The following is a 17,440-nucleotide window of genomic DNA, read 5'->3' on the forward strand; positions in this document are numbered from 1 at the left end:
TTTGATTTTCTTCCTCTGGTTGGGGATAATATAGTCCATAACTAGTCAAATATAGCTGTCCTAGCTCTCTGGACTGCTGAGAGGAGCTGCTTCCATCGAGGTTGTTCATCTCATTATGTTGTTGTTGATGTGTACATTGTTCTCTTGGTTCTACTCCCTTCAGAGCATCAGATCCCATAAGTCATGCCATGCTTCTCTAGAATTCGAACCTTTATGGCTTCTTATAGAACAATAGTATTCCATAGTATTCATGTACCATAACTTGTTTAGCCATTCCCCAATTGATGGGCATACCCTCAATTTCCATTTCTATGCCACTATAAAAAGAGCTGCTATGAATATTTTGGAACAGGTAGGACTTTTCCCATTTTTTGTAATTTCTTCTGGATATAGCATTTTTTCATATGATTATATATAGCTTTAATTTCTTCATTTGAAAACTACCCATATCCTTTGTTCACTTAAAAACTGGGGAATGATTTGTGATCTTATAAATATTTTAGAAATGAAATTTTTATCAAAATTTGTGGCTGTGAAGATTGTTTTTCAGCATTCTGCTTTCCTTCTAATTTTGGCAGCATTGATTTTAGTAGTGCAAGAACCTTTTAATTTAATATAGTCAAAATAATCATTCAGTTTGCATTTTATAATGTGCTCTAATTCTTGCTTGGTCATAAATTTGTCCCCTTTCCATGGATCTGATAGAAAGTATTTCTTGGTCTATTAATTTATAGTATATCACAGGGCATTTTTCTTCAAGGAGACAGATGTATATATGAAAAAGAGAAGTAATAATTCAGGAAATAAAAAAAGAAAATCTAATGTGGGAAGATGCTATGAAAACAAAGAAAAGTATTTAAGACAGAAGGAAGCACCATGAATGACTTTTAGGCAATAAAGAAAAAAATAACAGCAGGTGAGGTCCTACTTCTGAAACTTCTTTGAAAACTGTAACATTATGTAAATGTGTAAGATTAATATTAAATGCTATAAATTTTAAACTTGTAGTTTCAATTAAAAAATAAAACTACAGTTGATCTTCAATATTCATGCCTTTAACTCTCAAGACTTCTAGTATCCCCTTTTACTAGTAACCTCATTTTCACTTTCATGTTGGTAACCCAGCATATTCTTGGCCATGTGCAGTAGAGGTAAAATGTCTAAATTTGATTTAGAAATTTCATACTCTTCTGAGTAAATGGAAAAGTTGTCAGGGGCAAAAACTTGTCTGCCTATGTATATGCTTCTCAGCTCAGACTGAAGCCAAACTCTTCAAAATTCAATGTGAGTGAAGGAGAGAAGGAACAGGGGTATATAGCCTTGCATACTTAATTAAGAGGAGGGCACTCTTCTGGGGAAGGTCTTGTTAAGTACTGGCCCTATTCCCACTTAGATAGGGGAACATGGAACTGATCATTCAGGTGACCAAATGAATAACCAAGACTTTCACTCAATTGTCTAAGAGGTTGAGTGACTAAAAGTCTAGTAACCTCTCCCTCAGTGTTCAGAGGCAGCCAAGGTAGAGAGATTTATAGTAGTATAGCAAGACCCTCATATCGCCATCAAACACAGTGGAAGGTAAGATTCAGGTTAAAAATGTTTTAAATTTAAGAATTTTATTTATTGTATGGTATTTATGGTGCTATATATTTCATATGTTAGGAAAAAAAGTAAATATTGTCTGAAATATTTTTTTTGATTGAGATGTTAAAGGTCTCAGAATTCTAGGGAATTACACATGAGAAAAAAGATTTTGCATGTTAACAATTCTATTTTGTGTACTGTATTTTATGGTTTATTTCATAGTGACTATGTTGGGGAAAAGTGTATATTATTGGAATTAATATTTTATTTAAAGAATTGCATGCAGAAAAGTGCATTTTCAGCAATCTCTAGCAAAAGATCACAATTTTTGGCATCATGGGAAGCTAATGCTTTATTTCCCAAATGTTCAATGTATCAACATTTGTGTTTTTGACTTTCAGTGCCATTTTCCAAGAATATTATTCCATGATAGATGAAGATTTGATTGTATTATTCAAGTAAACAAGTAAACAACTGATTCAGGGTACCTGACTTTAAAACTACAATCAATATTATAGTTACTTGGTATAAAAAGAAATAACTTTCAACAATAAAGAATCACAAATGGTTAGCCAGAAAAAAAAAAGTTTCCATTCCCATTCCAAAGGGAACATAATACTTGCAATTACTTAAAGGAAAATGGTGGAAAACTATGACTAGAAGAACTCACAAAGAAATTACTAATTTGGTTCCAAACCAAAGAGAATAGGTGGATGAATTAAGGCAACAATTATGTTCCCTATAGAACCCCAAAAAAGTGTAAACAATGGATAAAGGCAATTCTTGATTTGTAATTAGGTAGGACATAATTATTAATAAAAATGACTAACTTTTTTGACTTTAGTTTGGCAAGATGCCTGGTAAGTCTGCGAATAACCAAAACTCGAGTCCTCTTCACTTCTTTCCTCATCTTCACCACCTTTAGGAACAAAAACCAAAATGAAACACATTTAGTTCAAGCAAAACAACATACTCAGTTTAAGGCTAAGTAAAATGTCTACTGTAGCACATAAAAGTACTTGACAATAATAGGATGATAAAATAAAATTATTTCCATAAACATTAGTACAGTATGAAACCAACAGCATAAAAATGTGCCTGATGTCTGAGAACAAGTTGCAAAAAAAGTCAAAACATTTCAAGCTATATTATTCTTATATATATTATATATTATATGTATTATATTGTATGTGTATATTGTATTATACATATATATTATATTACATTAGAATTTCAGAAATATCTTTTTTCCTCATTATTTACCCTAAGCATAATGACAAGTGATTATCTTTGAAAAAAAAACTTTTCAATTTAGCTAGATGGCTAATGATAAAATAATACCTGTAAAGTGCTTTTCAAAATTTAGAGTGTTTATATAAGTACTATTATTACTTTCTTTGTAATATAATAAAACATTTCTAATGAGTTACCATATAAGAATGTTCCCTACATTGGTTCCCCCTCAAATCAAAGAATCATAGAATTTCAGTGTAGAAAAGGATGTCAGAAGCTACCTGCCCAACCTGACACCTAAATAAAAATTTTGCCTACAACTTACTTCTCAAGAGTTCAGGAATGAAATAATGAGACCTTTACCAGGACAGAAGCTGGAATGAGGGGATAAAGTATTTGGTGGTGGATGGAAGGGACTAGGATGTTGTGAGAGATGATATGATGGTCAAATCAAATGCCTTGGCAACAGATTGTTGTGAAAGATAAAGAATAGGATGGCACCCAGGTTAAGCCTGGGTGAATGGAGAGAGAATGGTGCCCGTGGTTGAAAGAAAGGGTTTGAGAGAAAGATAATGAGCTTATTTGGGATATACTGAGTATAAATGTCTTTGAGATATCGAATTTGAGATGTCCAATAAACAACTGGAGATCAGAGACTTGGGAGATCAGCAGAGAGATTAGAGTTGATAAGAAGATTTACAAATCCTTAACACAGAGATTATAATTGAATCCATGAAAGCAGATGAGATCACCAAAGAAACAAAAATTATCAATGGAAATTTCAATATATGAATAAAAATTGGAAGATTAAAAAAGCGTTGCTAAAATGCTATCAATACAATAATAACTTAAATGATTTCTTAACTGTTCCCTTATATTATAATTAATAGAGTAGTCTCATATGTGAAACAATGTGTATGAGATTTAAAGCTCATACTCATAAAGGGAAAATGAAGTTTCTTCAGACTATAGCTAAAAGCTGTGACAATCAACTTAAGAGATTAGTGTAATTTTAACCAAAAAAAGTTAAGATATGGCAGGACTATATCTTACTGGTGCCTATCAATAGTAATAATTTTCTTTTTAGCAGAAAGAAATGGTGCAGGACAGCATTAGCATCACTTTCAGGGAAAAGCACATTTATTGGCCAAATAGGGATATTTTCCCTTGACATAACTCCCAAAATAAAAAAAAAAACCCTACCCTATTATAAGGATAATTTCTCCCAAATAACTAGAGAATCTATTTTAAAGGAAACAACTTTTCAGTGACTCACAAACTTCCTTTATGCTAAAAAGGTATCAAAATATGGTATAAAAATTCTATGTAAATAGCCCTTTCTAAGTAATATCTACTAACATTTATAATGTACTTTACTATGTGCCAGACACTGTATTAAGCACTTTATAATGATTATCTAATTTGGTCTTCCCAACAATCAAGGGAAATAGTTGGATTATTATACTCATTTTACAGATGAAGAAACAGGCAAACAGGGATCAAGTGACTTATCCAGGGTCACATAGCGAGTACGCATTTGAAACACTATCTGAACTCAGGTATTGCTGATTCCAGGTCCAGAACTCTATTCCATTGTACCACCTTACTGCTCCCCAATTTTCTGGTATTCTGTTTTATATACTAAGGTATTTAGGTAGTCATTTGCGATAAAAATCAATTCATCTTAACTTTAAGTTCAAAGGAAATAATCAATTTCACAGGACATTTTATCATCTTGGTTAAATACAAATTTAACCCCCCAATTGAAGCATTATTACAGAATACATTAGCAAATGCTGTATTTTCACTTTTTGATTTTGTAAGTTCAATAATCCATTGGGGAAAGACAATATGGCATAATGGAAAGCTATTTTAAGTGACTTCACTTGATATGGCAAGGCTTTTTTGAGTCTGAGTTTCCTCATCTATAAAAAAAGGGAGGGAGAAGAGAAGGAATAGATATATGGTGCCTTAAGATACTTTCCAACTTTATATCTATGAAACTATGATTATATATTACTTGGCAGACGCTGATGTTTTGCCAAACTAAAACTAATTTGTCCTAGACATTAATAGAGTTAGTCCATGGTTACATTCTAATTATGGGAAAGACTTAAGAAGCAATGTATTGTTGTCATTACTGGATAAAAGAAAGCTTCATCATGTATTTTACTGCACGCCAAAGTCAAGAATTCTTTCTTAGTTTGTAACTATTTTAATGATTGTGTTCAAGTGGTGGGAATAAACTAGAAAGTTTAATATCCTTAAAGGCACAATTGATATATAAAAAATAAGAGGTAAAAACTTGTTTTCCCTTCAGAAATCCACATATTACAACTACATTGATTGGTATCCCCTAGAAACCTCAAGCATTCTTTAAAATTTTATAATACTATATAAACCTGTTTAATAGTACCAACACTCATTGCCAAACTTGATGGTCTCTTTTTTTCAAGCGTCATTATACACAAACTATCTGCTTGCTCTGAGATGGCTGACTAGCCTCTTTTACTAGATAGTTTCTTTTCTCTAGGTTTTCACATTATCATCTTCTTGGCTATTCCTCTTCTACCTGTTTGACTTCCTTGTTATTCTCCTTTGCTGACTCATCATCTGTGTTGTTTGCCAAGGAATATTTTGTCCTAGGCACTATTCTCTTTTCTCTTCCTTGGTTATTAGCTCATCAGTTCTACATGGATGACTATATATTTAGTTCTAGTCTCTCTGTGCTTCAGTTCCATTTTACTCACTATATATTGAACATTTTCATAGAGGAAGTTCTCAAGACATTTCAAGTTCTATAAATTAAAAAGTGAACTAATTTCTTCCTGGAAAATCCATATTTCCTCTAAATTTCTCTATTTCTGCTGAATGTACTAATCATTGTTCCAGTTTCCTAGGTTAGCATTCTTGAATATTGTTCTAACTACCTTTCTTTTCCTCATCTTACATACACAATCAATTGCTAAATATTGCCATTTCTACTTCAACACTCTCATCTGATTCTCTCTACTTGTTCAGCTATCAATTTATATTCAGACCTTCATTACTTCTCCCCTAGAATAGTATCAATAGCTTCTTAAGTCTCGCTCCCTTAAAGTCTCTCTCTACCGTAATCCTTCTGTTTTTCCTTAAACCAGATCACTTCTCTACTCAATATACTCCAATGGCTCCCTATTTATTATAGGATAAAAAAACATAAACTTTTGCTAGGTTTTAAAAGCTGTTGACTTTACAACCTTATCATATTTTACTGCATTTATCACAATCTACTATCCAAAGAGGCCCCTCTTAAATATGATTCTATCCTCTGTTCCTGTGCCTTTGCAATGGATGATGACGAACAAGTAATTCAGAGTCCCTGAGATATGAAATGAGAATGAGAAAGTTCATCATTCAGTGGAGGGTACCATTTTTCTTTCCAATGATTAGGCATGAGGCTCAGAGGTAAATGGTTATATGAGAGGACCCACATACTTTTCAAAAATGTATTTATAGTAACTTTTTATTATAGCAAAAAAAAAAAAAGAAAAAGCAAAAAGAGAAAACAAAAGACGAATGGGTAACCATCAAAATGGACCAATTTTGACATTAATTTAATGGAATGTTATTGCTCTATAAGAAATTATAAGAGATGAATTCAGAGATACTCAACGACTTTGGACTTATTCATAGTAAAATAAACAGAATAGGATATTTTATAAATTAACTACAGCACTACAAAGGGAAACAAACCTTGAAAGACTAAGTACTCTGATCATTGTGATGACCAATAGGATCCCAAAAGAACCCCCTGACTTATCAGATTTTCCACCTTTTGATAAAGAATGAACTATACTTTTTGACTTGACAGTGCATGGGCTATTTTGCTTAACAATACTTGTTTTAGGAGAGAGGGTTTTTGTGTGGTTTGGTGGTATTCATCCCACATCCTTTTTAAGGAATTCTAGATTCACAATCTTAAGATTCTTGACTCCTAACTGACCCATATATTCAGCAGCCAAATCTTGTCAAATATACTTCTTTTGTTTTTTAAGGTTTTTATTTTTTTGTTAGGCGATGGGGTTAAGTGGCTTGCCCAAGGCCACACAGCTAGGTAATTATTATGTGTCTGAGGCCAGATTTGAACTCAGGTACTCCTGATTCCAGGGCCAGTACTCCTGATTCCAGGGCCGGTGCTCCATCCACTGTGCCACCTAGCCGCCCCTCAAATACACTTCTGATTCTACCACCACCACTCCTGCATTTATTCCTTTGTCTACAGTCCCACAGCCACCACTATAGTTCAGGCTCTTGCTGATCTCTAACCTAAACTTTTGCAACAGCCCCTGAATTTATCTCCTTCCTCTTCAATACACATTCCCCAACTGCCAAAGTAATATACCATAATTAAATTCATCTGTTGATGAACTTTTGAATGAGTAAAGTATACTCCTTTCTATTACCATTCAATTTCTTCCAGAGGTCTACCAAATTTAACTTTTCTAAACTTCTATTCATCTCCTTAACATTTTTCTTTTTTATTTTCATGGTTAGATTGTCTAGTTCTGAAAGGGGAAAGTTGAGATCCTTCACTAATATAGTTTCTATTTCCTCCTGTCACTTTGGAGTCTTTGCTATTTGGTACATGTGTTTAGTACTAATAATACTTCAATACCTATGGTGTCTTTTAGCAAGCTGTAGTTGCCCTGATTATCCCTTTTAATTAGGTCTATTAGTTTTTGCTTTGAGATCATCATCACTGCTACCCACCATCTCCTTTTTAAATTTTAGGTGAAACATGACAGATTTTTGTGTCAGTCCCTTATTTTTTACTCTATGGCTCTCTGTTTCAAGTGTATTTCCTGTAAACAACATATTGTTGTATCTTAGCTTTCAATGTGTTTCTTTTTGGCTTTCAATCTATTCTGCCATTTGTTTCTGTTTTATGAGTGAGTTAATTCTATTCACATTCACAGTTGTGATTGTTAATTAAATATTTCTCTCTATCCTATTTCCCCCTTGTTAATCTTTCTCTCTTTTTAGTTTGTTCTTCCTCAAATCTGTTTTGCTTCTTTCTGGTCACTGCCTCCCTAAAACTACACTCCCTCCACTTTTCTTGTACCTACTCCCTACTTCCCTGCAGAATAAGATAGAATTCTATACTCCAATGAATGTGTATGCCACTACTTTTTTGAACCAATTCCTATAAGGGTTTAAGCAATGCTCATCACTTACATAATCTAGTCACCATTGCAAAAGCTCTTCCTTTGATGTCTCTTTTATATGAGATAAATTTCTCCCCCTTCTGTTCTGATTTTGTTATCTTTATTGAAGTTTGAGTCTTGCTATTCCATGTCACTACAGAAAATTTCTATGCTCAGGTTCTTTTATTGCTGCTATTTGCTCATTTTCTTGGATTATTTCTTGACTTTTAATTTTATGTTAAAGTTGAGCCTTACTTCTGGGGTGAAGGGACTGAGAGGAATAATTATTAATAAGCAATGATTTTGGGAGACAGAGTCCCCCCCTTTTTTCTACAGCCCTCATTTCAAAACTCATTTTTCTGAAGTTGAATTAACTTTCTCCTTAATAGGGGGGGTCAAACTCCTCCTAACCTTATGGGAAATTTAATCTAAGATGGGAAAGTTCATTGAACTCTACTTAGGTTTGGGTGACATACTATTCTTTGTCCAAAACTGGCGATAATTTAGAATAGGTAAAATAGGTAAAACAGGTAAAACCCATCATTGTAATACTCATTCTCTTTCATTATTTTTTAACCAAAAAGTACTGAACGTTCCCCTTGGGGAACATTCCAAGGAAATATAATTCTTTTCCAAGGAAATATAATTCTTGAGTCAGCTACCATGAGGGTCTTCAGCAATCAAGAGTGCCACTGACCTTTTCTTTTTAATTAAAATGCTAACTTTGATTAATAAAATGACTAGTGACTCAGAAATTATGTCTCTCAAACCTTTTAAAGGTCACAGGACAGTGTTCAAAGCTCCAGGACTTTTTTGCTGCTATTATCAGTTAGCTATGGGGTCTTGGTTTTTGGCACTTCTGAAGTGCTATGCTCTAAGCAGAGGTGTGGCAGAGCTTTCCTGCCCTATGCTCTGAACCCTTTGGCCAGGAAGGGATCATATTTCTTTGTAGCCACCTTGCTAGTATTCTTCCTAGCCTTGAGCCTGGGACCAGGACTCTCCTGTAGTTGTTCCTACAGCAATGCAACCACCCCAAGATGCAGCTTGATCTTCCAGCAATGTGCTCCTCGGGTCTACCACCAACCCAGCAAGACAGACCTTTCCTGCCAACCTAAGTTGCTTTGAAATTGAGACTAGGGTTCCTACTCTCCCCAGAGTGAACTTGTGTACTTCCCCTTTGAAGTTTCAAGTCTACCACTCTTTTTGGTCTTTGGTCCTAAGATTAAGATCTAGAACTGTGTAAAGCCAGCAATCTCCTTCCAACCAACTGTCTGACCAACCCTACCCCCCCATGGGTAATGTGAGAGCTCCAGAAAGTGCTGCTGCTGCTACCAATGCAACCACCCCTAAAGTGTGGCCTTTGAGGTCTTCACACTGTGTTCTGGGGGCCCCTCCCCAACACTGGCAAAACAGACATTTCTTGCTGACCTTCTAAGAATAATTCTTTTTTTTAATATACAGTTCCTGTCACACAGGAACAAATTAATAAAAGTTAGCTGACTAAACTCTAAGTTTGGATAAAACAATATGAACTAAATCAAGTTGGATTACTCTTAACAGTTCTGTTTGTGATAAATGTACCAATAAAGGGCAAGAATAAAGTAGAAAGATCAATATATACAATAGTATTAATTAAAGTAGCACTATCAGCAGAATCATTTTCTACTGAGACAGTTTGTGCTTTTGTTCAAAATTTATTAACATTTCTTATTTAGTGCATTACAGTTAAAAGAAACTGTACATTTTAAGGGAGTAGAACCAAGAGAACAAAGTACACATCAACAACAACACTGTGAGATGAACAACCTTGATGGAAGCAGCTCCTCTCAGCAGTCTAGAGAGCTTGGACAACTGTATTAGACTGGCTATGGGGGCGGCTAGGTGGCACAGTGGATAAAGCACTGACCTTGGAGTCAGGAGTACCTGGGTTCAAATCCAGTCTCAGACACTTAATAATTACCTAGCTGTGTGGCCTTGGGCAAGCCACTTAACCCCATTTGCCTTGCAAAAAAAAAAAACCCTAAAAAAACCCCCCTAGACTGGCTATAGACTATATTATCCCCATTCAGAGGAAAGAAAAACAAAACACACACACACACACACACACACACACACATACACACACACACAAAAAAAAAACAATGCTTCAGAATCTGATAAACACTTTATAAAAACTATCTTTTATGTATCTCTTTCCCTTAATCCTAATTCCTCAAACCAAAAATTACTAATATTTTGGTAAACATGTTTATGGGTGGGGTGGGGAGGGTGGAAGGAAATTTTGTAACTTAAAAATATACATGTGTATATGGATGAAAATAAAGAAATTTTTAAAAAACTGTAAATTTAAAAACAGATCTAAATTCAACTGAGGATTTCAATAAACATTAGAACTTGCTGAATTACTTGAATAAGGAAGAGATGAAGTAAAGCTCCAAAAAAAGTTTAAAGAAATTACAGGGGTAGCTAGGTATATAGTAGATAAGAGTATCAGTCCTGGAGTCAGGAGGACCTGAATTCAAATCCAGCCTCAGATACTTACTAATTACCTAGCTGTGTGACCTTGGGCAAGTCACAATCCCATTGCGTTGTTAAAAAAAAAACCCTTAAATCAAAAAAATCAACACAATAGGAAACTACTTTTTTTTTTAGCACTGGCAGTACTGTGGTTATTTAAAAATAAAGCATGATTTAGAGTATATGCTTTCTTCATTATAATATACCACTAAAAATAAGAATGAAGTATTTTATTTTATGGGACCATTTTTAGTGTATGGGGCCCTTCTACTTCAATTACACATAAATTGTTCTGATTTAGAAAGAAGTCAGTTTAAGGGCTTAAATAAAAAAGCACTAGATATTAGATCAATAAGAAAAAACATGTATTTGATACTTTTGATTGTTTTAGTATTTTGCTGCAGGAAAGCTATGTGGACATCTCACGATTTGTAATTCATACGGCACAACTGATGATGTGGCATCTCTAGAAACTTTAAAAGCACTGGAAAGGCTCCTAGAAATATTTCTTCTCAGAAGTGTATCTTGCAATGTATAATCTGGACTTTATTTGCTTTTAAAGAAATTTAAAGAATTTAAAGGATTATTAGAACATATCCATGATCTGTAAGGGAATGTCAATACTTCCAATATTTGAATAATTTTACACTGAAATCATACCAAACTATTTTCTTCCCAGTAACTGTAATGTTCCTCAAGGCTGTGAATGCAAAAATCAAGTTTACTTATCATTTCACAGATCTGAAGATAATTATTTTCAAATAATTCAGGTAAAAAAGTAGATGTTCATCTTAATATCCTATACATTTAAAGCATAGCTTGATAGTAAAGTGCCCCATTCTTAATGGAAAGATAGCAGTAGTATAAAATATATATATATATATATATATATATATATATATATATATATATATATATTTATTTCAGTCAGCCTTATCTTGCCTAGAAGGGGTTGATCCTCTCCCCTCTTACTTAAGACTCTTTAGTTTCTTTAAAAGCACAACTTTTTACAATCCTCCATTGATCCCTCCCACCAGAGATAAAGTATTTTGTCTATTTGTTTCTTTCAGAAAGAAAAAGAGGTTCTCAAGAGGAATAGAGGATTTTCAAACTTCCAAGTCTCATGATCTTTTTATACTCTTAAAAACTGAGGGCCCACCAAAGTGCTCCTGTTTATGTAGGTTATATCTATACAGATTTACCATATCAGGAATTAAAAAATTAATATTATTAAGAAAATAGTTATGATCTTAAGGATTCTCTATAAGGGTCTAGGAGATGCTCAGGTATCCAAGGCCCTTAATTTAAGATGTAAAATTTCATATATAAATATATATTTATATATGAAAAGATAATATTTTCTCTCTCTTTCTTCTCTGATTAGTTAAAAGATATTTTTCGAGATAGAAAATGATGGGACCAAAAAAATACAGATAGAAGACAAATTCTTTTCAAGAAGAAAAATTACATAAATATTATGAGTAGTTTCCTAACCTTAAATGGAAGACAGCTCATTGTAAGGACTAAGTAGAATGGAATGGTAGGAAGGGGCTAGGTTATGGAAAGTTTTAAAGCATACGCACACACACACAAAACCAATCAGGAAGAAAATATCTGGAGAATACTTAGACCTGAAGTAGGATGGCATCAGGGTATAAATGAAATAGGAACCCATCTTGGTTTAAATGTCAGAGAAGGAAAATATTACTTTTCTTTTAAAACCTTCCTCCTAGGACTTCTAAGGTAGAGACAAGATATTAGAGAAGAGAAAGCACTCAGCTGAGCCTTTCCAACAGTCACCACCAAACTTTAAAAAAATATTTGTTGGTGATTAAATGCTAAGAACAGTCAAACTGTCAAAATTCTGACCTTTTCAAAACACTAAGTTTCTATAAAGCAAAATTTTGAAAACCAACATTTGCCTTTAAAGTCTCAAAAACATTTCAGTTCCAGTTGAAGCACTAACATGTAAGCCCTAACGTTATACCTGTCCACTTCAACTGCTTTCCCCTTTCAACTGTGAACTCAATATAGAACCAATTACTAAGTGAATATCCAAAGTAGAATAGTTTCAATGAAAAATAAACACAACATACTAAGAAAATTAACACAACTTGCACAGAAAGTCTTGCAATAAGTTGCCAAAAATTCAGAATTACCTTTCCATAATAGTGGAAAACAGGAACTCTGTATCTTCCTAATACTCAAAAACAGTAACTACTGTCCACAACACTGGAAGCTTCAGCAGAGAGGATTCAAATGGATTTAAGCACAGCCCTACTTCTTCTAAAGTGATGTACTCTTTTGTCCTTGAAGTAGTCATCTTGGGTGACAAGAGCATTTCTCAGTCTTGTCTCTGGATTAAACAAACAGGAGATCACTGTCTGTATGCTTCAGTCCACTGATTTCTTTTGTTGGCCATTCCCAGAAGACTGTGTGACCTCATGGATGGAGCACTCTGTCTGCAGGACTTCACCTCCTGGGTCCACTTCACTGCAGTGATAATTCACAGCTGTATAAGCTGGAGGTATGACATAACTCCTTTGTTCCCCAGCAGGCCATTGTGGAGGTACCTGATAGTTATATATAGGTAGCTGATATCCAGTGATGAGCTGGACTGTTGAGTTGGGGTAAGGAGGATATGCCTGAACATACTGAGTGATGGGGTTCATCATAGCTGGAGGCTGCATATATGTCTCTGTGTTTGGATTACTCCAGACACTATGAAACTGTGGTGCTGGAGGAGGGTTAAAAAACCAAAGGATGTGGCTGCACGTGATAGGCACATAAATTTTGTTTCCTGATTGCTGGTCCCAGTTTCAACTTTTTACCATGGAAATTTATCTGTGATTCCACTATTTTCTGTACATCCACATCATTATAAAACGAAACAAATCCATAGCCTTTGGACACACCAGTTTGATCAGCGATTATCTTCACTTCTTTCACTGAACCATATCTAGCAAAGAAGCTTCTAATTTCTGTTTCATGCATCCTAACATCAATTCCACCAACAGTGTTTTGCATGATTTTGCCTTCGGGTAAAACATATCCTTGGCTGGCTGTGCCTGATGATGATTGGGTGCTGGCTTCTCTTGAGATGGTTGAGTTTGGGGTCTCAGGATTTGCGGCAGACATGGTCTCGGCGCTGTGCCTCCGCCCGCGACGATTAAAGCCCCGGCAGACGGCGCTTAAACCCCGCCGCACCCCCCCCCCCCCCCCGCCGAGGATGCGAGGCGGCGGCGCCAACCATTTATTTCTTACTGCACAATAGGATTATGTTAAATTCAATCTACCTAACACTGTTGATGAGTACTCATTCTCTCCTCCACCACTGTTCCTTTTGACACCCCTATTCTATCATATTTTCAAACTCCTGTCTATTGGTTCATTCCCTACTTCCTAGAAACATATGTTCTGTTGGGGAGGGTGGCAAAAGGGAACCCTCACTTGATGTTCCATTCTTGTCAACTTAACTATCCTCTTTTGCAATTAAACTCATTGAAAGGGGCTTCTACAATAGGTGCCTATACTTTCTTTCCTCTCGTGTAAAAATGAACACTCAATATCAGCTTCCAGCCTTATTAGTCCACTGAAATTTCTTTCTCTAAAGTTACCAATGATCTTAGTTACCAAGTCTAGTGGTTTTTTCTCAACTCATTCTCTTTGAGCTCTCTGCAGCTTTTGACACTGTTGAATAATCTCTTCTTGATACTTTCTTCTCTTTATGTTTTCAGGATATCACTTTCTCCCAGTTCTCCTCTTACCTATTAAACTCTTCCTTTTGTCTCCTTTTCTAGATTCTCATCCAGATCACACACATAGGTTAGTACTTGAGGTGTCTCACAAAGTGTTGTCCTGAATCTCTTCTCTTCTACTGTTATTTGGGGATCACATTAGCTCCGGGATTTTAATTATCTTTTGCTAATGATTCTCAAATCTAACCTGCCCTATCTCTTTTTTTTTTGTTTTTAAGGTTTTTGCAAGGCAAATGGGGTTAAGTGGCTTGCCCAAGGCCACACAGCTAGGTAATTATTAAGTGTCTGAGACCTGATTTGAACCCAGGTACTTCCGACTCCAGGGCCCATGCTTTATCCACTAAGCCACCTAGCTGCACCCCCCCCCATCTCTCTTCTGACTGTCAATATTGTAACTCTAACTACCTTTCAGATATCTTGAACTGAATATCCAGTAGACATCTTTAACTTAATACAGCCAAAATTGGATTTATCTTTCCCCAAAAAACCTTCTCCATCTCCTCTTTTTCCTGTAATTATAAAGGGCAATACCCTTTGCCCATTCCCTCGAGAACATAAGCTAGGAGTCACCCCATACTCATCACTGTCTGCCATCCCTCACACGGAGTCTGTTGCCAATTTCACCTTTGCAATTAATCACCTTTTCCCTCTGACACAATCCTCAGTTCAGGGCGGGCCTTCATCACTTCATCCCTGCAGTGCTGCAACAGGTTGCTGGTGGGTCAGCCTGCTTCAAGTTTCTTCCCACTCCAACCCCATTTAGCCACAGAAGTGATTTTCCTAAAATGAAGGTATGAACATTCACAAATAAGACAATTCATTTCTTGGTCCTGGGCATTCTCTGGCTATCCCCAATGCCTGGAATGCTTGTGGCACAGTGGATAGACCACTGGTTTTTCAGGAGGGTGGGAATTTTAACCAGCTTGACACTTTCCACTTACTAGCTGTGTGACCTTGGGCAAGTTACTTAAAACTGATTGCTTCTCTGGACCCAGATGGCTTTGAAGGAGAAAGTGAGCCTGGTGACTTAGTACAGGTGCCCCCACCCTGGGTCACTCAAATCCAATTCACCTACTTGTCCTGGCATCACCTCTCCTAATGTCATGGTCTTCTTTGAAAATGAAAGACCAATATCACCTGCCTTCCTCATCTTTTATCTGCCAACTGGCTTCAATGGTTTCCTTTAAGTTCCAAATAGAATCTATCTTCTACAGGAAGTCTTTCTCAACTTCTCTTATTTTAGTGCTTTTCATTCCATTAGCTATTTTCTGTGTATCCAGTCAATAACTTCTCTGAATGTGTTTTTGCAAGACAATGGGATTAAGTGACTTGCCAAAGGTCACACACACAGCTAGGTAATTGTTAAGGCCACATTTGAACTCAGGTCCTCCTGACTCCAGGGCCAGGTGCTCTTATCCACCTCACCACCTAGTTGCCCCAATCCAATAATTTTTAACTTATCTCTCCTGGATCTGTTTTTGAGATCAGTTGTTTTTCCAATGAGACATTCCACATTTTCTTCTAACTTGGTTCTTTTGGTATACTTTTAGCTCTTCCTGATTTCTCACAAAGTCATCAGCTTCCTTTAGTTTCATTCTACATTTGAAGGAGTCTTTTTCTTCAGAGAGCTTTTTCATCTCCTTTTCCAGCTGGCCAATTCTGCTTTTTAAGGCATGCTTCTCATTTGCCTTTTGTGTTGCTTTTTCCATTTGGCCCAAACTAGTTTGCAACATTTTATTTTCATCAGTATTTTTTTGTATTTCTTTCAACAAGCTGCTGACTTGGTTCTCATGATGTATCTGCATTGCTCTCATTTCTCCCAACTTTCCCTCTACCTCCCTTAATTGCTTTTCAAAGTCTTTTTTGAGCTCATCCATAACCTGAACCCATTTTCTATTTCTCTTAGAAGTTTTGGATACAGAAGCTCTGACTTTGATATCTTCTGAGTATGTATTTTGATCCTCCATGGGACCAAAGTAATTTTTTATGGTCAAATTGTTCTTTTTCTGTTGCTTACTCATTTCCTCAGTCTATGACTGATTTACCATACTTCCAAGGTTTTGGGTTTTTTTTTGAGAAACTCCACTGGGACCTTAATTCCTCAATGCCTTATGAGAGGCTCTGATTGCTCTCTTGCCTGTGCTCTGGTATGTGGACAACCACAAGTCCTCCCCTCTGACCTGGAGCTGTGAGGAGGGCCCCTGCTTAGTGGTGTAGGGGCCCAGTCTGCAACCTGGATCTGAGTGTGGGCATAAGCAGAGTTCTGGCCCAGGGAGAGCAGAGAGACCTCTGCAGTCTCCCCTGACCCACTTACCATCTTTGGGTTGGGAGCCCTTGAAGTGCTGGGTGAATTTGTAGATTCCTGCTATAAATTCTCACCACAGGGCTGCTCTGAGGCTGGTGCTCCACTCTGCACTCACTCTGGTGAGGCAGAGTTCTCTTACTACCCCTTCAGGCTGTCCCCGGTGATCCCTGGGCCAAGAGGTCTGGAAAGAAGACCCCTCTGCCACAGACCCAGGTACACTGCAAGGGGCTGTTCCTGGAAGGCTGGAGCTAGTTTGCTGAAGCCTGGCTGGGCTACACTAAAGCTGCAGCTCTTTCCAACCCTAGGTCTCAGTGAAACAGACCTTTCCTACAGCTCTTCTGAGTTGTCTTGGACTGGGAAATTGTCTCACTCACTCTTTCTGTGGGTTCTGCCCCTCTAAATTTTGGCTAGAGTCATAATTTGATGGCTTTTGGAGTTTTCTGGGGAATGAGTTTCCAGGAATTCCTGCCTTCAAGCTGCCATTTTGGTTCTGCCTCACAAGAACAATATTTTTAATAGAAAACCAATACTTATTAGCTTCTGTCCAAACAACTGAGAGCCACACTATAAACCCCCAAAACTCTCCTTCATTATCCTTAAGATAAATGCTGTCCGAATGTCCTCTAGGGATCATGCTTTGAATATTCAAGCAATGAATGCTAGCAATGGTATTAATCTACCCCAAATTCCTATATTATAGTGAATTTAAAATAACAAAATGCTACCTAACATACTTCCAATATAAATGAATTCAAAAGGGAGAGAACTATATTAGAGGAGGAATATATTTCGGGAAGACTATAGTCCTCTGTTCTCTAAGAATTTTGTAATATCACAAAGTGAACAGATTCAGTTTC

The 17,440-nt window shown here is 36.2% G+C and overlaps 1 protein-coding gene and 1 pseudogene across 1 annotated transcript in view; both read right to left on the bottom strand.

Annotated features, from left to right (window-relative positions):
- SRFBP1 (serum response factor binding protein 1) overlaps positions 1-17,440 on the bottom strand; it is an 84,175-nt gene that overhangs the window by 56,303 nt on the left and 10,432 nt on the right. The window contains exon 2 of the mRNA XM_074204688.1: positions 2,415-2,503. Coding sequence (XP_074060789.1) covers positions 2,415-2,503 — 89 coding nt within the window. The remainder of the gene's footprint in view (positions 1-2,414; positions 2,504-17,440) is intronic.
- On the bottom strand, positions 11,453-13,680 carry LOC141498321 (deleted in azoospermia-like; annotated as a pseudogene).

This window comes from Macrotis lagotis, chromosome X (genome assembly GCF_037893015.1).
Source record: "Macrotis lagotis isolate mMagLag1 chromosome X, bilby.v1.9.chrom.fasta, whole genome shotgun sequence".
Classification (NCBI taxonomy): Eukaryota; Metazoa; Chordata; class Mammalia; order Peramelemorphia; family Peramelidae; genus Macrotis; species Macrotis lagotis.